This window comes from Sturnus vulgaris, chromosome 14, assembly GCF_052056855.1.
Source record: "Sturnus vulgaris isolate bStuVul1 chromosome 14, bStuVul1.hap1, whole genome shotgun sequence".
Lineage (NCBI taxonomy): Eukaryota > Metazoa > Chordata > Aves > Passeriformes > Sturnidae > Sturnus > Sturnus vulgaris.
The window spans coordinates 17,605,524-17,631,787 of NC_142256.1; the positions used below are offsets into that span (position 1 = coordinate 17,605,524).

Below are 26,264 nucleotides of genomic sequence, written 5' to 3' on the forward strand. Positions count from 1 at the left end.
AAATTAAATTTAGCCAGAAAATAGTTATGTGCTTAATTTGAGGATGTTGGAAAAGGAGTATTATTCACAAGTTTGCATTCCTGTATTTTAAATCAAATACACAGAGATGATGTCTTTTCATGGTTTATATCATTGAAATCTGGGGCTTCAGTCCTTTTTGTTTTTTAAAAACAGAACCAAAATGCGCTATAAAAGTAGTTGCTTATAGAAAGAAGCTTTATCCTGTCACTGTAAATAAATATTTGCTGTTATGTTTCTTCCCTGATACTGCATCCTGTACCAGAGAAGCCTTAGTGGAAGTTACAGAGCATCTGCTAAGTTTTGATTCCAATGGATCTGCGTTTCTGGGCTTTTGATGCATTTTTCCTCCCTCTGTCCCACTGGGGAGGGGGATGATAGAGCATCTTGGTGGGCACATGACATCCAGCCAGGGCCAACCCACTACAGCTCTCTATTGCAAACTTGACTGTTTTACATTGTTTTTTTCTCTTTGGTTCTGCTCTCATTAGGCTGTGAATTCTTTAGATTATGGAAGGGGAGCAGTTTTTGCTGGAATGAAACTGGGTGCAGAATGTCACTTTCTGTAGTTGTTGCCACTCATGCAGAGCTTTTACAGTATTTTCCAGAAACTATTTTTATGATGATGTAAATAAACTAAAGGTGAGAACTCAATTGTATACCAGCTTATCTGCTCTTCAAAATCCTTGCTGCAATAGGGTGCTCAGTGTGGTGCTAATAGAACATTTCTGTTTGTAAGGAACATTTACATTCTTAAATATTTTATGTTCCTTAACACCTTGAATGTAGCAAAACAGGCTGTTTGATCCAGTTTTTATATAATTAATTGTTGACCTCAAAGGCATTGTTCTGCATTAGAGGAGTGACCAGACCTGTGTGGACTTTGCTTCAGAAGAATAGTGCTCTTTGAAAAAGAAGACAGAAGCATGTTTTCTTTGCTTCTGATTTTTCATCAGTAAAAGGAAACTGATACTGTTTGCGTTACACTAGCACCACAAAGGATAGGAAGTTGTCAAATTGTTATAAATAAAGTAGATCCATAGAAATAAAAAAGCTGTAACTGATGCTATTCCAGGAGAAGAAAATAAAAATCTTTGAAATTGTGGTTTCAAAAGGACTGAAATAAAGCACCAATATTAGTATTCTCTTGGTGTACTTGGTCAAATAAATATAAGACAAAGTGGTGTTGACCCCAAATGGCAAAATGCTGTGCAGTTATTAACATGTACTGTCAATTGATACGTGCCCTATATTGGTACAACTGAGATCAAAATTCAAGGCTGATGTTTTGTGGTATTCTTTGAGCTAATGTTGGTATTTTCCTAACCAAGTCTTTTGGAGACATATTGGGAATTACATATCTGTATTTCAAAGCTATTATGGATCATTGCCATTTACTTTGGTTTCTAGAGTATTTTACCCTATTTACTGAAGCATCTAGGGTATTTCCCAGTAGCTGTTCTCAGGCAGCTATGAAACTGAAAATGTTTCCTAAAAGCAGAGCCTTTTTTTCGTATAAATGTGTATCACTTTCCATAGATATAGCTGAAATCATTCTGTGAGCAAAGCAAGAGGATGATTAGGTGGAATGCCCAGGAGAAACTTTAGTTTTAAGCAGAGATGAAAGTAGGAGACCCTCTGTAGTTGTCTCTTGGTTCCCATTGGGAAATAGCAATCCAAGGGAGTGCTTGGGGAGAAACACACAAGAACTTGAAGGTATAGCAACCCCGACCAGTAATGCAGTATTCCAAACATTGTCAGCTCCTGGAGGACTTTCAGGACTAGGATGCAAATATGAGTGAGCCTTTGCTGTAACTCACAGTTATGCCAGTGTCCATAGCCATGGAAGTAGTTTGTACTGTATTGACAGGCTATTTATTGCCTTAGGCTCAAACCTGTAGTCTAGATCCCATTCATGACTTCTGGCAATGCTGAGGTGATGGATACTTACCTGGTACAGTTAATTGTTTCTAAAATCTGATGACCTTATGTCTCGGTTTGAAAGACAGGTGCCTGCTAAGGAAGGCAGAAACCTCCCCTGGACTGGAGAATGTAAACTCCCTCCCTCCAATTATTATGATTTTGAAATTAAGGGGCTCTCAGGCAAACATATGAGGATAGGAATAACAGTTCTTTACTAGTATGTATAATAAGGCAAACAAAACAACAAAAACTATGGAATTAACAACAAACAGAACAGGCACCCAGTAACACTCCCCTTGGCTGCAGGTACTTTCCCTTTGGTACAGTTCCAGTCACAGCCAGCAGGGGCGCTGGTGGCTCCCGGTGGGCAGGGCAGGTGCCATGATCTCTGCGTGGCTGCAGGGGGCGCTGTGGTGCGAGCTTGGGGAGCATGCGTGTCTTAGTTTGCAATACAGGATGTGACCAAAAGTATGTATTCTATCACCATCTATTGAAAACGAGTGGGGCAGTAATCCTTATCTCTGTGGGAGATATTCTCTACTAATGGGCTCTCTGTTAAAATCTGGTGGGGCAATCATTCTTATCTTTTCCACAATGCATCCTTCCTCCAGGAAGATATCATCTGTTAATGGACTATTAAGTCCCATGAAATGATTGATAAAATTACATCATCCCATTAGGTCTCACTGTGTGACTGATAAAATTACATCATCCCATTAGGAAATGTTCCAGCCAGGGAAAGGAGCCAAGCCTTTCCTACTTAGATAAAAACTGAAATCTGGAACACCAAGACAGCCTTTTCCCACCAGATTCCAGAAAAAAACCTGAACCTTTCCACGTCATCACTGGACCTTCGGAAAAAAACTGCACCCTTCTACAGAACCACTGCTTCAACTGAACCACATCTGTCATCCAAGAGGACTGCAGCCACCATTTAATCAGGCTACTGCCAACACCCTGACTGACGGGGTGTCAGGTTGTATTCTGACTCTGTCAGTGTTTTTAGGTTTGTTCTTTGTAATACTGTATTTCTCTTTTCATTTTCCTAGTAAAGAACTGTTATTCCTATTCCCATATCTTCACCTGAGAGCCCCTTAATTTCAAAATTATAATAAGCTCCTGCCTTTCTTGGCAAACACCTGTCTTTGAAACCAAGACAATGCGGTAATGGCAGCATGGCCAAGACGGAAAGGGATGGAAGAGAGGCTTTGCTTCAGGAATCCTGGGGCAGTGTCAGTACCGGTGCTGCAGCAGGACTCTCACAAACAGCACACTAGCAGGGCAGGGGTGTGGGGTCCAGCAACAGAAGAAGAGGCAGCTCCCGACTGGGTTATGGCGGTGGAGTGGCACCTCCTCCTCCAAAGGCAAGAGCCAGCAGTAGAGCAGCTGACTCCCACTCTCCTTTTACCTGCTTCTAACCTCTAGGTGTCCCTCCCAGAGAAACGCCCAAAACCCAGAGGGTTTCCCTCTCCTCTGCCTCAAGTACCCAGCCATCAGTGCTTCTTTAACAACTCAATGGGAAAAATTCCACAGGTAACAAGTATTAGAAAACCCAGCCCTCAACACCTTCCAAGCATACAGGAGCTGTGATGGCGTTTTGAGGAGTGCTGCTTTCTAGTGCACTGTGGTAACCATTGGCTCAAGCTGAGATGCATTAGCCTTATAAATGGTGAATAATATCCTTTTAATGTATAATAGAAAATGTTATTTGGAGATTTGTGAACTAAATAATGCAATGTTTGCTGAAGCAAAGCCATCTTTGACATCAGCTCAGTGTCATGGCTCGTTCAGTAAACAAAAGCTGCTTAAAGGGACATAAATGTTACTTATTCAATGTCCATCTTCAGTCAGGAATTACAAAATAATCTTTCCAACAGCACCTTAGAAACTGTTAATTGCAGACAAGACCAGAGATGTAATGTACTGCTCTAGTTGTGTTTCCCGCCCCCCCCCCCACCCCCCCCCCGTTGTTGGTTTTGGGGGTTTTTTCATGCTTTTTCATAATTTCGAGGAGAAGCAAATACATTTGAAATTTGAATAGCCACAATGAGATAATCCCACAGGCTCTATGCTGAAAGTGTATCCTCAGGATGCTCTACAGATGAGTGTCTAGACTTAGCAATTCTGCCTTATTTTGTTTCCTTGTATTCTTTCACAATTTCTGTTTTTCAGAATTTGAGAGAGAGTTGATGGAAAAAGTAAAACCCAAAGTACCAAAGCAGCCAACCTGAAAATTCCAAAGTAACTTTTGAGGGATGCATTTGAAGTAGTGTAAATCTAGTACTTCTGCAGAATATTAAAAACCAAAATCAAAGGATCATTTTCCGTTAAAGCAGGAAGGGTATTTAAAGATACAAAGGTTCTGTAAGGGCTATGTTCGTTTGATTCCAGCTCTCTACTCTTAAAAGCATTTTTTGGGAATGCTTGGCATCCATGATCTCAACAAGTTTCTGGAACAGAAACTTTACAGCAGCTTTTTGAGTAATTGTGTAATGATTTTTTTGGGTAATCTTGTCTCTTGTTTTGCTTTTCTTCTGTAGGAGACTAAGAGCCTGATGTGATTGCTTTGGTAGCTTTGCTTCTGTTATAAATTACTCACCACAATCGGGCAGGTCAATCAATAAGGCAATTTATTAATTCGTTGATAAGGAACGGGCAAACAGCGCTGGGGACCCGGGGAGTTTGTGCTCCACCAACACGTCCATCCTATCCCTCGTCACTGCCCTTTTTATAGGCAGTTTCTGGTGGAGCTGTGTCATGCCTACTGTGCTGGGGTACAAGTCCGAGCAAGCCCGCACATGTTTCTATGACACGAATCACTATGTAACATCTCACACTTCAATTGACTTTTCTCTTTCTGTGGCCATGCTAGAAGGGTGCAAACATAGGAAATACAGGAAAGAAGCATATGATCCTGTTGATTGTATTTTTGTTTCTGTTGTAACACGAAAAAGTTTTATGGTGCATCAGGAAACAAAAGTTTCAATTGTTTCTTCAGTATTGATTTTTCTTCTTTTAGAGTTTCCTGACTTTTAGGTTTTAAAGGATCAATTAAGATATCTGGGCTAATATCTTTATTACTGCACAGTGAGAGAGAATTATTTTGAATCATTATAAAATACATCCTCATTTTCCCAGACAGTGTTTTTGTCCTGGTTCTGGAGGGATGAAATTTGGCTTTTTAGTGAAAGTAGTGTATTTTCATCTGAACTCTGTTTAACGGGAGGTAATTCATTACTTAGTGGCAGGGAGGTGACAGACAATTATGGTCTTCAAGGACTCTTTCCTTTGCTTGGAAAACAGAACAATAGTAGATGACTAATTAAGAGGTAGTTCAATTGCTCCTTGTGCTCATTCAAGGCTGGGACTGCCCTGTTACGTTTCTGTTGTGCTCTGGTTTCACATACCACATAGCTATCACTTCCACAGGGGTCATCTGAAGAAACTTCTTCACCCTCATTTGTGCCTCGTGGCTTTTAGTGGATCAAAATATTACATCCCAAAGACGTTCCTCTGGGAATACTTTGTGCTCTCCTCGATTGTGTTCCTATTTTCTCAGAGTTCATTAGTCCTTACCTGCAGCATTCCTGTTCCCCAAGAAACGAATCAGAGGGGATTGTGCATTTCAAAACTTGAGTTTCACTGTGCTCTCTATGTTTTCTTGGACACAACAGGTCTCCTTGTGGGAACATTAGATGCAGTGTTGGACTCAACGTCGAAGGTTGCTCCATTCCGCATTCTGCATCAGACCCCAGACTCCCAAGTCTACTGGTCCATTGCGTGTGGTACGTACTGTGCTCTGTGAATCAGCCAAGTCCAGAAGGTGGAAAAAGAAGGTGCGAAGTATGGGATCCATTTTTGGCTTAATCCTTTCATATCATTATTCATTCTTGTGATCTCTAAATGGTTTTAAAACATTTGCAAGTGTGAGCTTGACAGCAGAGTGTGGTTCCAGTTTTTCAGAATAGCTCTATGGACTTATTACACCTTCTCATTGCCTACTTTCCGCAAGAGTCCTTCAGGTACCAAAACCTTTGGGCACTGTTACAGTGACAGAGGCACAATCTTTCTTTTGTAAGATTCAAGGATAACTTGACACAGTTCAGGATGCACTCCCAGGGTCAGCTTATTCCAAAGTGCGCTGAGGTAGGAATAACAGTAGATGCTTATCCTAATATTTTTATTCACTTTGTCTTCGCATGTTAAAACATGGAGGTTCACAGTAATGGTCAGAGCTGAATTCTTCCTCATATCTGTTGTTCTTGTAATGTAAGTTCTATCTCTTTCTCGTGTTATTAATCAGCAGGGAATGGAAAAGTAAATACAGATTTGTTCTTGCAGCTTTAATTTAATGTAATTGCATATCACTTTGAAAGGGCAGCCTTAAAGAATTTGAACAGTTTGTGAATTGACTATAAATAACATTTCAGGCCCACTTCTGAAGAAGTCAGACCTGGTAACAGGCTATCAAAAAAGTATAATATATATCTTGGAAGTGTACTCTGGGGAGTTCTACTGCCATCAGGTCAGCCCTTGGGAAAATACAAAGGGTAATAATTTTAGGAGTGAATTTATATAGATTTTGTGCTGCATAGATATGCTTTACAATAGAAAGCTACTTAATGTAATTGTCCTAATTGTGTTAGATTGTTTCTTCTGTGAAGAAATGGAAGGATGACACTTCGCTCCTGCTAGTACATATTTAGGGTCTGAAACAGGGCTCCTAAACCATTTAAACACTTGCAAAAAAGTTTCATTATTCCTGGGTCACCTCTGGGCCTCTGATTCACATTGTGACTTAAATAATTGGTCTACATGTGTAGTCTGGAAAAGAAAAAGAGAGAAAAATAATTACTTTTGCAATGTAATTGCTATGTTAATTACTCTTCATATAATTTGTTAAGTGTTGTTGCAAATCCAGTGTAATGCAGTCTGAGTATTTAACTATATTTAGAGCCATTTCTGTTCATTCACAGGGCCACTTTAATTCTGTGGAGTCCATTGAAAGTTGGTTAATTACTCTTTACAAAGTAAGCTGAGGAAAAAGCAATTGTTCAAGACGTGTTCTTGCTTGAGGGTATCAATAGTATGTGATCACACTGACTGCTTTGATTGGTGAGCATTCTTGTGGAGGATGAAGCTGCCAATTAATTTATATTCTAGAATGCCTTTATTCAAACCTATGTAAGTTCTTTCACACTCCCTGTCCCCCGGCATTTGATGGGGAGTCATTGTCTTTAAAGTACAGACTCTGTATTGAATTTACTGAAAAACTGCAGTTTCACTCGTGGCATCTCAGTCCTTGCTTCCTCCCTGGTTCCAGTGGTGTTTGCTTTTACATCCTCACACGTGTTAGGGATTTTGCACAGCAGGCCCTAGTCTTGAAATTCTGCTCTGTAAACTGTTGTGGACTGGAGATCAAAGCTGAGGATATCAAAGGCACAGATTTAATTTCCTTCTGAGCTTCATGGGTTTGGTCTCACATTTCCCATTCTGGTCTATTAAACTGTGGGTGTTGCAATGGTGCTGTGCTGTCTGTGTTGGGGAGGTGCTGCTGAGAGGAACTGTCAGTCCAATTCAGGCTTCAGCACTGAGCCACATAATGTTGACAAAACTGAGACTCTTTTGTATTTAAAGGCCAGAAATAGACCAGCATAAAGGACCTAAAAGAGAAAAACACAGCAGTGCTCATATTTCGTGTACACTGAAACACGTTTTCAGTGTTCACAAGAGGTATTAAGAAATTTAAGACTTGTGATTTTCACTTGTGTATCTAAATTACTCTGTCACTCGGGAATTTGCTAAGTATTCTCATGATTAATAGTTCTGGTGAAATGATTGAATCTGTCCTAATTTAAAGTAATACGTTCTTTTTCAATAGGATCCAGCAGAGAAGAAATAACAGAACATTGGGAATGGTTAGAACACAATGTTATGAAGACTTTATCAGTATTTGATTCAAATGAAGACATTACGAGCTTTGTCCAGGGAAAGATAAGAGTGAGTAACAGGCATAATTGGAAAAGGCTATGTTTTTTTTTTCTTTGACTCTACACAAATTATATGTCCTCTGTAGAATATTCAAGGACAGCATTGAAATGCTGCCTATTCTGGTTAAGTAGTATGTGACTGTTAACTTTAATATGTGCCATTGTTCTTATTTCTCTGCCCCACAGCTAAGTAAGGTTGTTTGACATAAACTCCACTTGGTAAATGATACATCAAATGCCTTTAGATAGTGGTCTAAAACTCTTGATAAATTATTTCACAATAATTTTAACAGTGCCTGGGAAGCATATAGTCTATTTCTGTTCACTCTATACATAGTAAATATTTAGCCCAGGAACCCTTGGGATTAAGTGAGTAAAATATGTCTGTTTTAGAAGAGAAGACGCAGGAATGTGTGTCTTGCCTAAGCTGTGTGGGAGACTTGGTGGATGAGTCTGAAATAGCACATTTTATTTGTGACCTATGATTTGATCCTCAGACTCTTCTTCGTGTTCTAAAGCTTACTCTCCTGTTGGGAGAACGCTGTGCTGTATGCATGCAGGTGCATATATGACAACCACCCACATGGACACATGCATAAAGTAATGTGATTTTTTGATGTAGGGTTTGATTGCTGAAGAGGGAAAAGATTCTTTTGTAAAAGAAGATGATCCTGAGAAGTTTCGTGAAGGTCTTATGAAGTTTGAGAAGTGTTTTGGATTACCAGAGCAAGAGAAGTTGATTACCTACTACTCGTGCAGTTACTGGAAGGGCAGAGTCCCCTGTCAAGGATGGCTGTATCTTAGTACCAACTTCCTTAGCTTCTACTCATTTTTGCTTGGAGCAGAAAGTAAGTAAGCCTTGATGCTAAGCTGTGTCCCTTCATGCTTCACTGCTCATCTTTCAGAATAGGAGGAATTCTTCTTATGTGCTAAGGGAGCTATTTTGCACTGTGAGCAGATGTCAACAGATGAGCAGAAACTGCCAACATAATTTATGGAAAGGCATCTGTTTGTGTAACATACTACACAATATCCATTATTATGCTTCCTTAATTCAAGCTTCAGAGAGAAGGCAGACTTCCAGAAGTTGACTATAGCTAAAAGTTGTCCATCATCTTTAGTTCATGCTGTATTATTAACTCTACGAGGATTACAGTTATTTCTTCACACAGGCTTACTATTTCACATGGGTGCACTACACACTGGTGATAATTGCACGTAAGTCTTTTTTTCCCTGTGTAACATTAGTTTGAAATGCCCAAACAAGTGCCTCTAATAGTGTGTACTGTAACTGTATTTATGTGAAAAATGGAAAACATACAGAAAATAGGATCCTTTCAAAGCTGTTTTTGATCTGTATTGAGAAATGCCATAGCTAAAGGGCACGGTTCCTCTACATGACAATACATGATGGATTTAATTTAAGAAGTCCTATTGGTGAGCTGTTGAAAGGGGTTGGCTTGTATCATGGTGTTTGTTTACTGTTTGCAGTTTCACATAAGAGCAAGGAGAAGGTGGTGTAAACTTGTGTTGTCATACATAGTGTGTGTTTTAATGTTTTTCTATAAAATTCTTTCTAATGTAATAATTTTTTAGGAAATATGAAGAGAATGCATTTTGTGATTTTTAGTTTGTAGTCCTTTCCAAGTGTGTTATCATTTGACAATGTTTTTTAATTGTATTTTATTAGAGCTGCTACTACTGCATTTCTTTAATGCAGGCAGATATTGAGGACTGACTCACATGTCCTTACATTTTTATTTTCAGTAAAACTTATTATCTCCTGGGATGAAATATCAAAACTTGAGAAAACTTCCAATGTGATTCTGACAGAGAGCATTCATGTGTGCTCCCATGGGGAAGATCATTATTTTTCCATGTTTTTGCACATTAGTGAAACATTCCTTCTCATGGAGCAGCTGGCAAATTATGCAGTTAGAAGACTTTTTGACAAGGAGACATTTGAGAATGATCCAGTCCTTCATGACCCTCTGCAAATCACCAAGAGGTAATGCATTACTTATAGTTTATCTGTTCTGGGCCCAGTGTTTGTTTATGTAAAGAGGAAGAGACTCTTTGTCTCAAGGAGATATTAAATATCAGCAAAGCTGATATTTTCTTAACCAATTGTCTCATTAAAATGTTGGACTGAAGCCATGTGACGCGTTGTAATTTGTTGTTACTTGGCAGGATCCAAAGTCTGTAGGAAAGCAGGAGGTGATCAAATCTTCAGTGCTGGTCTTCCAACTAAAAGGTTTATATTAGTTTGAATTTTGAAAAGGTGTTCTTGCAGCATTTAGGATTAGAAAATTCAGATTAGAGCTACAGTGTCTCCAGAGATACTTGATGAGGAAGGATAAGGTGAGGAAGAAATAATTTAATAGACGTGTAAATGATAACTGCATGGCTTTCCTGAAAGCCCCTGGAGGTGAGTGATAAAACCAGTGAGTTGCAGATGGGTGCATGGCTTTCCTGATGTACAGTGTTATTTTGAGTGGTGGAAAGACATGAATATCAGTAACTTAATGGTTAAGGTCGTTCCTTTTCCTTTGATTCCTCAGTTTGGTAGCAATGCTGGAGAGGGATACTACTCTACAACCAAAATATTGTTTCTGGTTGTAGTTGTCTATGAAAAATTACCCCATGGCAGATGGTTATGACATGTGCTACATTTCTAGCTAATTAACTCTCCATCAAGCTAAAACTTGTTCTAGATTTAAATGGATTATTCTGATGTGTGGGGAAACAGAGCAATATTATGCTATTAGCACTACCTGTAGGCTCTGTAGTGCTCTACTGTGTAGGAACATTATTGAATCTGGTCTTGTTTAGTGACATATTTCAATATTTTTTTGAGTAGATGTACAGGTAGGTGTGATCCTGTCCTTTGTTGCCTCTTCAGGAAAAACATTGAACCCTCCAGATTGACTCCATAGATTTTGGGAGAGGAAAGCATGATGTATTACTGTCTTTTCCCAATATATTTTTTACTTTTGTATTGGTAAAGACATTTAAAACTTATTTAATTTTTTATTTTCTCTTTCCTACCAATGTGTTTTGTTTTTAATCCAGAGGTCTGGAGAGCCATGCCCACAGTGAGCAGTTTAGTGCATTCTTCAGGCTACCTAAAGAAGAGTCCTTGAAGGAAGTTCATGAATGCTTCTTATGGGTTCCTTTCAGTCATTTTAACACCCATGGGAAAATGTGCATTTCAGAAAACTATATCTGCTTTGCTAGCCAGGATGGCAGCCTGTGCAGTGTAATCATTCCATTGAGAGAGGTAATGCAAACTACAAATCAGAGTCAGTTATACCAGCAGTTTTGCACTTGTGTACTTCAATGCCAGTTTAGCAGATTTTAATTAGAATCTCCTTATTTTATGTGATGTCATGGATTTCCCCCTATCCTGGATACTACATGTAGGAATTCCATTTGTAGGTTTCTGGAGCTGCTTTCATTTTTCAGATTTGTTTCTCAATTTTCTTTCCCTTTTCTATTTACTCTTATTTCTGTAGCTCGGTACAGAATCCAAATTTTTTAATACTTCCTTTTATTAAATGAAAAATATTTTGCTTAGTACTTGTAGGTGAGTTAATGAGACATTCTCAAGTTAAGAAGTAAAGAATTGTAGTGGGTAGAGGATTTTGAAGATTAGTAATCACACTCCTGTGTTTTTTAGCTCAGTAGAGCAATTTTTTGCAGCAGTTGAGCAGTGCTGGCTGTTAAAAAGTCGGTAGGAAAATCCAATTGTCAAGTGAGCAAGTAGCAATGCCATTACAGTTGATAATCTCAACAGACTATAAGGATAAAATAAAGACCATATAGCAAAGGACACAGCTTTGGCATTTCTACGGAATACTATAGTAGACTGCAGAATAACTTCTGGGAAGAAACAGCCAGCTCTCTTATTTCCTGTCTTGACTTCACCTGATCTGGGACATTGACGCATTTCAGTCTTCCAGTGTTAAAAGCTTTTTATCAGACACATTTTACAATAGTCTACTAATAAACCAGATTCTATAACTGCTCTGTAATTGCTTTACGTGCTCTGTGTACACACTGCCTAACATAAGACGCCTGGCATAGGGGGTGAGTTGTACTAATTTCAGCAATGCACTTGGTGTTCCCCACCTACATAAAACAATTTATTTGATTATCTCTAAATAGTGCTGCAAGCAATAGAGACTTCCATTGCATAAGAGGCTGTGTTAAAGGATCTGGCTCCAAATTTATTCTTATGGACTGTCAATCCTCACTCTTCGTTCTACAGGACTGCAGTTACCTCATTTCAGTGGTCTTTCCTTCTTTACCTATAACAATGTACTTGGTGATTTTCCATTCTTTACCTTTAACAACATGAATACATCAGCAATGCCAATCAGTCTAAATTCTCATTATTGTCACACTTGAACTTGTGGGATTAAACTGTTTGAACTGCTCTAATCTGTATCATGGCATTTAAAGTCAGCTCTAGCTGTCATGTGTTATGACAGCTGTTTTGACAGGGTATTCTCAGTGGAAATTCAATCTTGTAAAACTTATTTCATTTGATTACTTACAAAAGTCATGTTTTCTCTGCTTTTGGATGGTAAGGAAAAAAAGCAGCTGCTTCAGCAGGTAGAAGGAGACAAGGTTTTCAAATAAGCTGAACACTCACAACTGGGAACACCTTTTTGAAGATTTCTGGTACTCCGTCAAAAATCCGTTGCATAATACTTAGTGCCTTTTGCTAAAATAGCTACAGGCAATTGAGCTTTCAACTTGTAACTTATGTTACCTAGTCTGCTTGTATGCTTCATATACTGTTTCATTTACACGTTTTCTTAACAGGTTTTCTCTTTTATAAGTAAGCAGGTAAATTCCTTGCTTAATTTATATGTCCTTGGTTCCATAGGTCACAGGGGTGGATAAAGCAGATCCAGCCAACAGAGGAGTCATCATTAGTACCAAAGGGAAAACAGCTTTTCGTTTCATAGAGGTGAGAGATTTTGGACTGCTTGTGGCAAAGCTCAGAATGAAATGCAATGCAGCTGCAAGTCCACAGCACATCGTAAGTACTGAGGTAACTGCTCTGGCAATTCTAATTTCTTAGTATTGGTTCATAGGAATAAGTCACGTACATCTTAAGGCTTTAAGGTTTGGAAAAATAAATAGAAAGAGAAATGAGTTGGACAGTGGTGCTACTGTGAATGCATTCTGGTTTGGGTTCTTTTACCTTGTTTTTCATCGGGTTTTGAAAAGCAACTCCAGCTGTAATGCTGGTTTTAAGAGCTCTCAGGTTTTCTATATAGTTCACTGTATGAATGGGGTTTTTTTGGTGGTGATGGATGGTCGGGCCTCCCTATCCTCATATTCTTAGTTCTCATTATGAATATTTGTCCTTTCATAATTTTGTTTTTTGAGAGATGGCTTTTTTTCCCAAGTGCAGCCTCCTGAAAGCCCAGCTGTGCAGAGCAGGAACTCCTTTTTATCATTTATTTTAGAAGTCTGTATCTGGTACCTGGTCTGGTATCAGTGCTACTTCTTGGAGGATTGTTTCCTATTTATGAGTACTGCTGTTAAATTTATTTCAAGGTTGCAACTGGTTCTGCCACTGACAGTCCAAAGGATTTTGGTGCAGGACAGTCAAAGATGGGCCAGAGAGATAACAGCAAAACTGTCAGTACAGAAGCACTGATGACTGTCTACCATCCTCAGGATGCTGAGAACCTTGACTCTAAAATGGTACGGGATAAAATGGTCAACACTTCTTGGAATTGCACTGGAAAGGGGTGAAGTATATCAAAATTAATTCCAGCCAGGCTGCTGATTTCCTCCGGGGTTTTGCCAGTCTTCTTTCATCTGCATTTTCTGTATTTGGAGTCCACAGAGTGCTTCTTCATAGCTCCATTCAATTTTCTGCTTATCTTGTTTGATAATGATATGCCTTATCTTCATGGAGTTCATTTCTCCTGCTCTTCCACCCCTCAGGGAAGAGTTGGCTGTTTGTTTTATGATAGTGAATATGTTGCATTTCTATCTGAATTTTCAAGATACAAAGTCACTACAAACACTCTGGGAGCCAGGAGAATGTTCTAAGAAATTGACTAAACTTCTTCCATGTTTCCTTCTTCTGCACCACTGTCTAACAAAGTTATGCTCTGGAGAATATTTATGTAGTTGTTTTTGCAGCAGAATATCCAATTTTTGCTTCTCCATACTATGTGCAAGAAGACAGGTTTTATTTCAAAATAAGTCTTTGAGCAGAACTGAGTAAATTAAGATATGAAATTTTTTATATTAGAAATACCCTAAAATAAATACTCTTAGGGCAGGACAAAAGGGAGTCCAGATTTTTAAATCCTGCTTTTTATAGTATGTTGAAGAAAAGTGAACAAAATCTACTTTTCCTTTCAGCACCTTTAACTGCTTTAACAGTGTTAAATCTTAGTGCTTCATGCACAGAAATTGTAGTAGTGACATTCACCCTGTCTCAGCCCTGGAGCCTCATGGAGCTGGAGTACCCGATCAACAATTGCTTTGCTTCAGGGAAATGTCTGTTTGACCTTCCTGTGCTGTGGTAGTTGTTGGTTTCTGTCAGATAGGATACTGGATTAGATCTACCTTCTGTCTCATCTTCTATAAACATAATTTAAAGAATAGTAGGTCATGTATAAGATGGCATTTCATGCTAAATTTGTGATCTACATAGGATTTTGCTCTGATCTGCTTCAGCACTCATTTCACACATCAATATGGATGCCAGTGCTGCAGTTTCCAGTATATATAACTGGGAGCAAAATTTACTTTTTTTCTCTGTAGCCTGAGGAGAATCTACCAGTATACTTAATGCTTGTTATCTTCTGCTTTTTGTAGTTGAAAGAAAAAATGAAGGAACAGTCGTGGAACATCCTGTTTGCAGAACGGGGCCGCGGGGTCAGTATGTTTCGAACAAAGAAGACTCGAGACCTAGTTGTAAGAGGCATCCCAGAGGCATTAAGAGGAGAACTCTGGCTGCTCTTCTCAGGTATTGCATAACAAGTGTAATTGGTTCATTTTAGGAGTCATCACTGGCAATTTTCATTGTTAGTGATTTCATTAATTTCGGTAGAATTACTCTGACCCATTACTTCAGTAATATCTGGAGAATCATAAGGTACTTCAGTAGTCATCAGAATTCTTATACAAATTGCAAACAATCAAATTACTGCTTTACTGTTGTCCTCTAATACCTTGCAATGCAATGTATTGGCAGGTGCTGTAAATGATATGGCATCTAACCCTGGTTATTACCCTGAGTTGGTGGAAAAGTCCTTAGGAACGTGCACTTTGGCTACTGATGAAATTGAACGAGATTTACGTCGCTCCTTACCTGAGCATCCTGCTTTTCAAAGTGACACAGGAATTTCTGCCCTCAGGAGAGTTCTTACAGCTTATGCATTCAGAAATCCACAAATTGGATATTGTCAGGTATAGCAGTTTTGAGAGTCTTAGTGTTGGTTGTTGAAATATTGGTTCATGGTGCCAGTGTGGTAGCACCTCATAAAATCTGTCACAAATGTGGAATAGTTTCTTGCGTAGTGGTTCACTTACTTTGCTTATTTCATGCCATTGTGTAAAATGAGTTTTTAAATTGTACTTGAATTAGTTTATAAATGCTGTCATGTCCATTTCATATATGCATTTGCATTCTAACAAGACATACAGCACTTAAAAATATTTTTAGGTACTTTAGATACTCTGTTCTGTATTTAAAACCACACAAGTAAAACTCTTGTCCTGGATATGGCTGTAGGTTATCCCAGCACTTTAAAAATGTGCTATAAAGTGCTTTCAGAAATATAAATTCTAAGAAATAATACTGGTTGTGTTTTCAGCATCTTTTCTCATAATGTTTCCTTTGCTTGTTTGCTTGTTTGAATGTTGCAGGCAATGAATATTCTGACATCAGTGCTTCTGCTGTATGCTAAAGAGGAGGAAGCATTCTGGCTTTTGGTTGCTGTGTGTGAAAGGATGCTCCCTGATTATTTCAATCGCCGAATCATTGGTAACATCCATCTGTTTTTTTATCCATCTTGAATGGAATGTCTACCTATATTGAATGTCAATGGTTGTTCATTCAGAACAAATGTAAGGAATGGGCTGAAGACTGTCCAGTGGAGAGAAACCATTGCATTTGTTTTGGTATTGTGGAGTGGAAAATGGAGGTTACAGAGAACATCCCATTACTCCTCCTTAAATAGGCATGGATATGATTCTCAGATATTGTCAGTATTCCAGGCATAACTACTCAGGAAACAAACAGACCATTGTACTGTTTTGGAATTATAACTGCAATTCATACTATTTATTTGAAACTTAGCCAGATTAGATAAAGGAAAAGGAGTCAGGTCCAGACTTGGCCTTTGATCTCATATGCAGTTCTTACAGTTGTTAGAAGAAAATGGGACGTGAAGTTTCTCTCTTGATGCAGAGGGAGTGTATTGGCTGTCAGGAGAGTCACTGGAGCCAGCCATGCGCTCACCAAAGTGCCACTATACTTCAAGCATGCCCAAGGCTCTGGCCCCATACGTGGAAAGCAATGGTTCCGTGCAGCTGGACGTGTGTGTGCTTGTACAGCAAAGCTGCACTAGGACAGGAATTTTGTTTCTGGCTGTTGCTCTGAGAAGTGTGCTTCTCTGTGTTAAGATTTGGGTGGTGGTTTTATTATCCTTTCCCTGCAGGTGCCTTGGTAGATCAGGCAGTGTTTGAGGAGCTCGTCAGGGTTCACCTGCCTCAGTTGACAGACCACATGACGAACATGACTTTTTTCTCCTCGGTCTCTCTCTCCTGGTTCCTTACCCTTTTTATCAGTGTGCTGCCAATTGAAAGTGCAGTCAATGTGGTGGACTGTTTCTTCTATGATGGAATAAAGGCAATATTGCAGCTGGGCCTTGCAGTGCTGGACTACAACATGGAGAAGCTGCTCACTTGTAAGGACGATGCAGAAGCAGTCACTGTTCTCAACAGGTATCAGTGTAACTGTTACTCTTTCAGGCTACATAGTGCTGCTATAATTGCATATAGATAAGTCATTCTGAGGTAGCTGAGAAGACATCTAGCCAAGACTTCCAAAGGCTTCAAAGGAATTAGTGTTCATCTGAGGCTGAAATTCTGGAAGAGGTAGCTGGAAAGTGGGCCTCGATCCTTTGAAAACCCCATTCTATATCAAGTTCTTCTAAAACCATAACTATTTTGTGAATTTGAAAGAAAAAGCAATGTGCTTTTTGCCTTGAATTTATATCATGTATAGAAGGCAGCTTGCCTTGGTGAGATGATCTACAGTACATTATGACTCTTCCAGACAGTTCAGGTATCAGCTTACAGGCAGCAAATTCTTCAGCTTAGTTCTTGTAGTCTAGGATGCTGAATCCTCTGCTGTTAATGGTTTAAAACAGAAATAAGACCAAAAAAATGTGATGAGTTCAATCATGATGAGATCCTTGTTTTATGTTAGCAAGATGAAGTGTGCTTTAAACTGACGTACTGCAAACAAAACTTGTACAGTTTTTTCTTCACTAACTAAATTCTCTTGTTGATGCTGTGGTTGTGTGTCATAGAGTATTAGAACAGCAAAACTACTGTGCTGTAGGAGTTAACAAGTTACGACTGTTAAGAACTGATAATCAGAATTTCTTTTTAGTGAGGCTTTTACATGTTGCATGTTTGAATGGGGTAGGAGCTACACAATTATTGAGGAAAATGTAATTTTTGTTATGAGACCATGCGGTCTGGTGTTTATTGTAAAATCTGGCCTCCGCACTGGATCTATTTAGGCTGGTTATGTAGGTGTGATATATAGATATATTACGTAGGTTATTGTGTAGGTGCAGATCAGGCATGTCTTTGTCTTATAGATCTGGGGGAATTAAGATTATCTTGTTCACAGTTCAGGACAAGCCTTTTTCTCTGTCTGTCTTGCTTTGAAAGACAGGTGTGGTCTAAGGAAAGGCAAGAGCCCCTTTCCTGCGATGCAGAGTGCAACCCCCTCCCTGTTAATTATTTTAGGTCCAAATCAGAGGCCTTCAGGCAGGAGATGTGGGGATAAGAATAACAGTTCTTTACTGATATCTAACAAGGCAGAAAACAACAACAGCTATAAAAATTGACAACAGAACAGAACAGTATAATTCAGTTCCAGTCCCTTTTGGCCGCAGGCCGTCTCCCTGCGCTCAGTTACCGGTGCTGTGGGCAGGGCAGGTCCCGCGCAGTTGAAGAGGGCTGGGTGATGGCGGCAGCGGCCCAGGGGTGAGAGGGATGGGGAAAGTGACTCCCCCCTCACGGTGTCGGTCGTGGTGCTCGGCAGAGTGTCTGGAGGTAGTAGAATGAGGTGGGAGAGCAGCAGAGCCATGTCCAACAGCAGGGAGCGTGGATCTCAGTGCTGGGATGGCAGGGGAGTTGCCAGATCCAAGCACGGGGCGTCCTCTCCCTCCACGAGCCAAACGAGAGAGTTTCCAGCCCGCTCCTGACCCCTGTCCCACCTTTCCTTTTTCCGGTTCCCCCCCCCCCCCCCCGCGAGAGAACATTACCTTAAGGTGTAGCCACTTAGCATAACAATAGGAGAAATTCCACAGAAAGAAAAGGGAAGCATTCAACCCCCAACACTGTCCCAGTTCATACAGCCTTGCCATATGGATTAGAAAACCACGGAAATGCCAAGTGGAAGGGACCTTAAAAAAAGTCTAATTTAACTTCCCACTCAAATGGGGATTACTGCTAGCACTATATCACATAAGCTGAGTCTTAAAAACTCCCAAGGCCAGAAGCTCTACAACCTTCTCTGGGTGGGCAGTTCACAAGTTTGAGTATCTTTGTTACTATTACAGCACATTTGTGCTACTGGCTCTGACATTCTTTGTTTTTTCCCATACTCTGCACACTTTTTGTTCGCTAGATGCTGATGTTATTGTTTTAGTGTGATAAACTGACTCCTGCTGATTTCTCATGTGTTTTCTTTGTGCAGATTTTTTGACAGTGTCACTAACAAAGACAGTCCTTTGCCTCCAGCTGTGCAGCAGGGCTCCAATCTCAGTGATACTAAGAGTGACCATCCAAAAGTGGACATCACTGATTTGATCCGAGAGTCAAATGAAGTATGTATTCTTGTGGGCATGTTTTTGCATCCCATGCAGTGTTAATGTTTCATGGGCTACCTTGAAACAGTGAAGTTGCATTGTACAAACTAGGGTAGAAATTCTGTCTAGATTGGTATTTGGCTCTGTATTTTTTTGGCTTTGTATTTTTTGTTGAACCTCACTGTAAACCTTATAGGTTATGAGATAGGTGTGCTTTTCTATTGTTTTGGGTTTTTAACTGCCGGGAAGGTGCTTTCTAGTCTGTGGGGAGTTCCCAAAATTCATCACAGGTCATGTATTACTATCTGTATTGGTTTGAAAGGAAAACCAGTGAGAGATTCTTAAGTCAGTAATACAATTTAATAGGAAAAAAGAGAAAAAATAAAATACATGCAATAATACAAAAGAAAAACCACCAACAGAGTCAGAATACAACCTGACACCCCGTCAGTCAGGGTGTTGGTAGTATAAATGGTGGCTGCAGTCCTCCTGGATGACAGATGTGGTTCAGTTGAAGCAGTGCTCCTGTAGAAGGTGCAGTTTTCCTCCCAAGGTCCAGCGAGGATGTAGAAAAAGTCCGACTTTCCTCTGGGATCCAGTGGAAAGGGCTGCCTTCGCGTTCCAAACCCCAGTTTTTTATCTGGGTAGGAAAGGCTTGGCTCCTGCCCCTGGCTGGGGCATCTCCCAATGGGATGATGTAATCTTATCAGTCACACAATAGGACTTAATGGCCCATTAACAGAATATATCTTCTGGAGGAAGGATGGGTTGTGAAAAGATAACGATGGTCATCGCCCTGATTTTATCAGATGGCACATCAGCAGAGGATATCTCCCACAGAGATAAGGATCACCACCCCTCCCACATTTCAACAAATGGTGATAGAATACACATTTTTGCATTGTACCCCAAGACACCATCCCTCATTCATATTATTAGTATGTTAACTAAATGACAAAATACAGCAGAAACAGCCTTTGTGTTACACTAATTTGAGACTGATTACTGCACATTGCAGATGCTGGTAACTTTTGACATAATATGGGAAACTGTGGAACTTGAATAGTTTATGGTATGGGTTAAATAGCATCTAGAGATGCGTTGGGTGAGGAAGACCAGCTATGGTCTTTTAGTACTTTCTTTCAATTTGCAAATTTACTTTCTGCAATGTTAAGCTTTGGAGCTCTGCATTGGGGAGGAAATCTAATTTCTCCTTTTTGTCCCCAGATTTCTATCAGACATTTTTTTCCCCTTGCCATGATGTGAATCAGAGTATTAATCTGTTTGTAGATAGGTTTCTGCTCAGCCCACGGGAAGTGAAAGGCAAGCTGAAAGAAAAGATATGTTCACATTTTGCTTTTTCTCTTAACTGGTTTCTTTTATCTGTGTGATACTTCTGTTTCAGTCATCTTTTTCGTAAAAAATCCACGGTATTTCTCTTTTGAAAAAATGTCCTGACCTTGACTCAGAAAAAATTAACTAACTGTAATTTCTACAATTTAGAAACTGTATTCTCCTTTTTTTTTTTTTTTTTTTTTTTTTTTTTTTTTTTTTTTTGTTTGGTTTGTTTTTTTTTTAAAGAGGGTGAAGCCTTTAATGTGGTGAACAATGTCAAGAATCAGAAACTCACTTTTCGCTTGGAACTGTCTCTATAGCACTGAGCTAATCATACAAAAGTCTGTTCTGCTATAGTATTATTTTACAAGAATGTTACACAGAATAATCATGTTTGGAAAATGCTGTAAGATTCTTGAAAAAACCTTGAGAGCTCAAAGTGAGGATTAATACTTGCAGAATAGAGACCACATATGGTAAATAATGTATATGGCATTCAGAAGTGTAAGTTGAAGCTTTCACAGAGATGGAATCATAACTGAAAAACAAAAACTCACTTTATTCTGCAGGAGACAGCACCAAATCAATAGTCTTTGATATGGCTTTTGAACACTGTTTTGGGCAGATCTTTGGAAGTGGATCTTGGAAGATCCATTTCCAAGCTGACAGCCCTGTTCTTAGGCCCATATCCCAGTTTATGTCTCACAGCCCCTAATGGAAATTATTGTCTTCAGTTGAAACTGAGTTTCTTCAGTGCTGGCAAGTGTCTCATATTTGAGAACAGCTCATACAGAGTAAGAGTCAATTTCCTGCTTAGTGAAGGGTTTTATTTTCATAACACTGTGGAAATAAAATACAACAAATTTTGAAATGGGAAGATTGCTGTAATAGAGAGTTGTCATTCTGCAAATAAGTTGCAAATTATGAAGAAGTGAACAGAGATACTCTCTGTGATACTGTTGTTTATACAAGTATTCACGAGAGAAATGAATTTAAGTGAAAAGGTATGGAGTTGAATTTTAAAATGTAGTTCAGTTTCATTCCTTTAACTCATGCCCAGATGCAGATTCTTTGGCAGTCTAATCAGGCGTGAAGAAGTCATGTTTACCTAGAAAATGGAAGACTATATAACATCACATTAAATTAATTCAGATTTTCATTATTCATTGTGTTTATATTCTTACTAAGGCCATTTCCCAATATCATTGCTCAGAAGCTAGACCAGTGAATGAGTTATGATTCAGAGATGCAATTTCTTCTCTCTGCTCCCTCTTCGTTTCAACCCAGAAGGATGCTGGTAACAGTCTCCACAGAAACATAGAAATACAGTTCTGGAAGAAAACTCAATAGCTTTTTCAGTTCAGCTTCCTGTCCAGCATCCACCCAGATCATCCTTTAAGAAGTCTAGTGCTGTTAAAACAGTTCCACAAAGGAAAATCTGCAAAAACTTCAATCCATCATAGGGTTTCTCTGCCCATGTGGGAAAATATGGAGTACAATTTCTCTTGGATGTTCATAAAGCACTATTGAGGAGAGTTGGCTGTGGTTTTCTCCATAGTTGCTTGTTGCTATTAGGTGGTTGCTCATCATTTATGCTTTCAAGTCTGGTCACATAATGAATTATAGCATAGTTTGGGTTGGCAGGGTCCTTTAAAGACCATCTAATGCAATCCCCTCTGCAGTGAGCAGGGACAGCTATATCAGGCTGCTCAGTCAGAGTCCAGCCTCATCATGAGTCTCATCTAAGTGAGAAGAATGAGTCTTAACAGATTGCTCTCCAAAAGGGAGTTGCCAGATCTATTATTTTTCTAGATTTAATACAACCAGTTCCTTTCATCAAAGTTAATGTGCTCAGACTCTTTTGTCTGTGTTGCAGTTTTTCGTATCTTGTTATAAGTGCACTGTAGAAAAGCTTCTGGAAGTCTTGCCTAATTTGGTTGTTTATCATTCATTTGTTCTCAAAGTTTGTTATTAGGAACAGTTTTGCCTATGTTGCCTGGTGGTCATGGTTAGGCCATGTCTTCTTGATTGCCTGTGCTGCTGAAAAGTGTTTAAAAACTTTATAGAAGAGAAGTTGAATCTACTGAATTTCCTCGTGAATGGAAATTTAATCGATTTGATGTGGTTTTGCTAAAGAATGTTGTCCTGTTTTGATCTCCTGGTTTCTGTTTAGTTTTTAATTGTTTAATAATTTGTTCCATGACTTCTCTGGTAATTTGTTTCTAGTTTTTTCCTCCTATCCCACTTTTCCTTAAAGATAAATGCATTTATTCACTCCAGTGCTCAGACACCTTTCATGTTCTTCAGAAATTACAGAGGTAGCCAGGAATGATTTAGAAACTACTTAGCTGATTTCTTAATTGCAGTAGAGTGGACTTCAGTCCCTGGCAACATGCACATCTTAGACTTTGCTGCCTTGCAGTAGTAGTCACCATGTGATAGCAGAGTTGGGTATAGAGACAACACACAGGAAAATCCCTTCATTTGTCTTCCCACACAGGGAACTACTCCAGTTTCTTCTTTCTCCACACACTTTTGAAAGTTACACTGGTTAAGGGGAGTGTTAGTGCTCTAATAAATTATTTTTTCCTCAGTTTCTGTGATCTTCCTTTGTGTCCATGCCTGTATTGTGTTTAGATGCAAGAAAGACAAAAATACTTGTTTAGATGTGTCTCCCAACAGCTGATTGCATGGAATAGTGCTTTTCTTCTTAGAGATACGGTGATATTTGCTATGAGGATGTTGAGAGCTTGCGCTGCAGGAACAGGCTTTATGTGATCCAGACCTTGGAAACTACGACCAAGCAGAATGTGGTGAGTGACTTGGAAGAGTTTCAGCCTTCTCCCTGATAAAATTAATTTGCTTTTGGAAGGTTCTGAGAAGACCTGCAGTTTCAAGGGCCAAATATATGATTTTTTACTGTCTGTTAAATGAGGCTTGGGCTGTGATATTTTCAGTCTGTGAAACACAGCATGACCTTCTAGTCGTGTCATAAGTAACACTGTTGCCAACCACTTCTAAAGGCTGGCACATCTCTCACACTTTGTGTGGATTGGAACAGGCTGACCTATATTTCTGTCTGCTGATGTTAATACTTTTCTCTTAGAGGCATAGAGCACCATACAGTAAAACAATTAAGCACCTGCATTTTTACTCTGGGAAGCAGTACTGAAGAGGTTATTATAGTGCATTCAACAGGTGTTGCTTTTTGTCTGTGAACGTCTGGTAATGTGGCAGTTCTCCATCTGCCTATCTCATCCTTTCAATTCAGACTGCTCAATGAAGGTGGAGGTTGTGAGGACTTCTTTTGTTTGCCTGTTTTCTTAAGTGTCTCATTTCCAATACCTGATGATAACACTAGTCTATTCACTACCCAGTGCTTCTTTCTGTAGTAAATGTGGCTTGTAGCAACAGAAACTAAATGCTGGTGGTTATGCTAAGATGGTATTGTTGTATTTCATTTTACAAAACATATATATATTGTGAAGTTGGACGCTGGTCTTATAGCAAACTTGTTTTTTTAAAAGCTGTGAACAATTTTTTTAAATTTAAAAAAAGGAGTATTCAGCTTCACTGTTGAGAGCAGAACATGCATTTGCCTATTTAAAGGAAGCTATATGTTATGTCATTATAAATAATTGAGTTTTATCTCCTGGGTTTCATAGTGTAGGTTCTGTGTATGTTAGTAACAGAATTAGGGTTAAGCTTTTCTTTTTTTCTGAGAAATTATTTATTTTAATCTATACTCTTCTGATTACTTTATAAAAGAGGTGCTATTCTTACTTCTAATTGTAACATGCCAAAACCTGGAATATGCAAACAGTGTCTCTTAATGTAATTTTAAGTCTCCCATAATTTTATTCTACAGGCTTACTCCAAAGAGGGAAGACACATTAATTAATTTTTTCTTAATTTTGTTTCAGCTACGTGTTGTGTCTCAAGAAGTAAAATTCAGTCCTAGTGATCTTGAAGAGCTTTATGAATTATTCAAGGTAATGTGCCATTTTCCTCACTTACTAAACAGCCATCTTAACGGTAGACTTTGAAATGGTTTTAGTAAATAAAGGTGGACTCATAAATGTTTTATGTGCCAGCTGTACTACTAATTACATAGTTAACTCCTCACATCTTTTCCCCAGAGAGACTTTTAGTTTCCTAAGCCCTAATGTTTTATCTTTGTTTTGCAGAAAGAGCATTTTCTTTCCTGTTACTGGAGTGTAAACAGTTCTGTCCTGCAACATCACGATGCCAGTCTGCCCTACCTTGACCAGTACCGGATTGATTGCCAACAGTTCAGGGTTCTCTGTCATCTCTTGAGCCCCTGGTCACACTGTGCAAACAGAGACTCTCTGGCCCTGTGGACATTCCGACTGATGGACGAGAACTCCAACTGCCTTATAAACTTCAAACAATTTGCCTGTGTTCTTGGTATGGCAACAAACATACATGAGCACGTTCACAAGGCTCCTGGGAGTAGTCCTCGCATGTATCACTTTCCATACACTATACAAACAGCTAAGAAGACTTAGTCTCTTAACACAGGGTCAAATAGTGGGATTTTTATTACAGACAGAATAATTCCCTCTTGGAGATTAAGTTAAAATATGTCTTGACCATTAAAATATCTGGAAATTAAGAATGGTCTGATCTCATTGCCCAGCCTGTTTGGTTTATGATAAATCTTCATACTATGTCATCTTATACACAGATTGTGCAGGATGACCAATGCCTTATACTTCTGGGGAAATTAAAATTTTCTTGGCTCACTGCTTTGTTCCTTTCATCTTGTTTTCAAAGTGGTATTGTTCAGCAAACAAAAATTTAAGGAAAATGCTGAGACATTAGTGCCATATTTCTTTGGTGTTCCGTGGTTTTATTTTAGTAAGTCATAGACATTATTAGTGTTCTTTCATCAGTTTAGGCTAACCCCAGGCTCAGCCACAGGTGATAGTGCTTTCCTTAAGCTTCATATCTAATTATATTCCCTGTAAGGTAGGGCACGTGTCCAGTTCCAACCTCCCTGGGTTGGATTGTTTAGGTAAAGAGGGTGTTTTAAAGTTTGGTCCAGTTGAATAGACTGTCCTTTCCCCTAACAGATACGATGTATAATGGAAGCTTCACTGACAAACTCAAGCTTCTTTTTAAGGTGCATATCCCTCCAGGTAAGTGAGAAACAGTGGCATTTGGGGAGAGCTGTCTCCTGGTTTTTGTCATCATTATCACTGCTTTGGTAATGCCTGGGCACAATGAACCCACTTTATTCAATCATTTATTGCAGCTTTTACTGAAGTAGAATCTCAAAGTCCTTCCAAAGGGAATGATCTTTCAAGAGAAGAACTGATCCACTTCAGCCAACTCAGTGGTAAGCTCCAGAGTGTCAGGTTTTGCCTGCAGAGTACTAGAAGGAATCTGTTAATTATCCTGTGAAAAATGGGGAACTTTCTTCTAAAAACTAGTAAATCCACTAAATCCAGGATATCCCTGTTAACAGAATCCCTTGTGAAGATCTTCTGTAGATAGTTACAATTTAATAAAGTTTTGCAGAATTTGTGGATAACTCATGTGATGGTTGAATTCAAAGGTCCCTGGGTATTTAGATGGAAATAGAGGAGTGTGTTTGGTTGGCATTTTCCAGCATTGTAGGCGGCCTGTTGCGGTGTTGAAGAGATGGCTGTTTCATTTTTGCATCCTGAGTATAAAGGAATGCTGTTTTCTGTCACAAGAATTAAAATACTGAATCCATACTTATTTTGAGGCACATAAATAAGTGTTTGAAAATTCTTTGCTTTTAGACCAAGTGAGCTGAATAAGGTTTAGTAAATTTATGGAGTTGATAAAATAATCTGTTTCAAAAACTCGTGAAAGCTGAGGGATTTTTATAGGGAAGACAGATCCCTTTTTGGTT

The 26,264-nt window shown here is 39.1% G+C and overlaps 1 protein-coding gene across 5 annotated transcripts in view; it reads left to right on the forward strand.

Annotated features, from left to right (window-relative positions):
- Nucleotides 1–26,264, forward strand: part of TBC1D8B (TBC1 domain family member 8B) — a 32,176-nt gene that overhangs the window by 4,213 nt on the left and 1,699 nt on the right. For 3 of the 5 annotated variants that reach the window (XM_088173427.1, XM_088173428.1, XM_088173430.1), the window contains 17 exons: nt 5,616–5,726; nt 7,823–7,941; nt 8,554–8,779; nt 9,699–9,939; nt 11,004–11,211; nt 12,826–12,993; nt 13,506–13,655; nt 14,787–14,937; nt 15,166–15,380; nt 15,840–15,957; nt 16,634–16,919; nt 18,913–19,042; nt 23,074–23,172; nt 24,283–24,351; nt 24,547–24,787; nt 25,456–25,521; nt 25,638–25,721. In XM_088173427.1, coding sequence (XP_088029553.1) covers nt 5,616–5,726; nt 7,823–7,941; nt 8,554–8,779; nt 9,699–9,939; nt 11,004–11,211; nt 12,826–12,993; nt 13,506–13,655; nt 14,787–14,937; nt 15,166–15,380; nt 15,840–15,957; nt 16,634–16,919; nt 18,913–19,042; nt 23,074–23,172; nt 24,283–24,351; nt 24,547–24,787; nt 25,456–25,521; nt 25,638–25,721 — 2,682 coding nt within the window. Of the gene's footprint in view, nt 1–5,615; nt 5,727–7,822; nt 7,942–8,553; nt 8,780–9,698; nt 9,940–11,003; nt 11,212–12,825; nt 12,994–13,505; nt 13,656–14,786; nt 14,938–15,165; nt 15,381–15,839; nt 15,958–16,633; nt 16,920–18,912; nt 19,043–23,073; nt 23,173–24,282; nt 24,352–24,546; nt 24,788–25,455; nt 25,522–25,637; nt 25,722–26,264 lie in introns of those variants that run through there. The other 2 variants (XM_014881530.2, XM_088173429.1) reach the window with 1 other exon arrangement.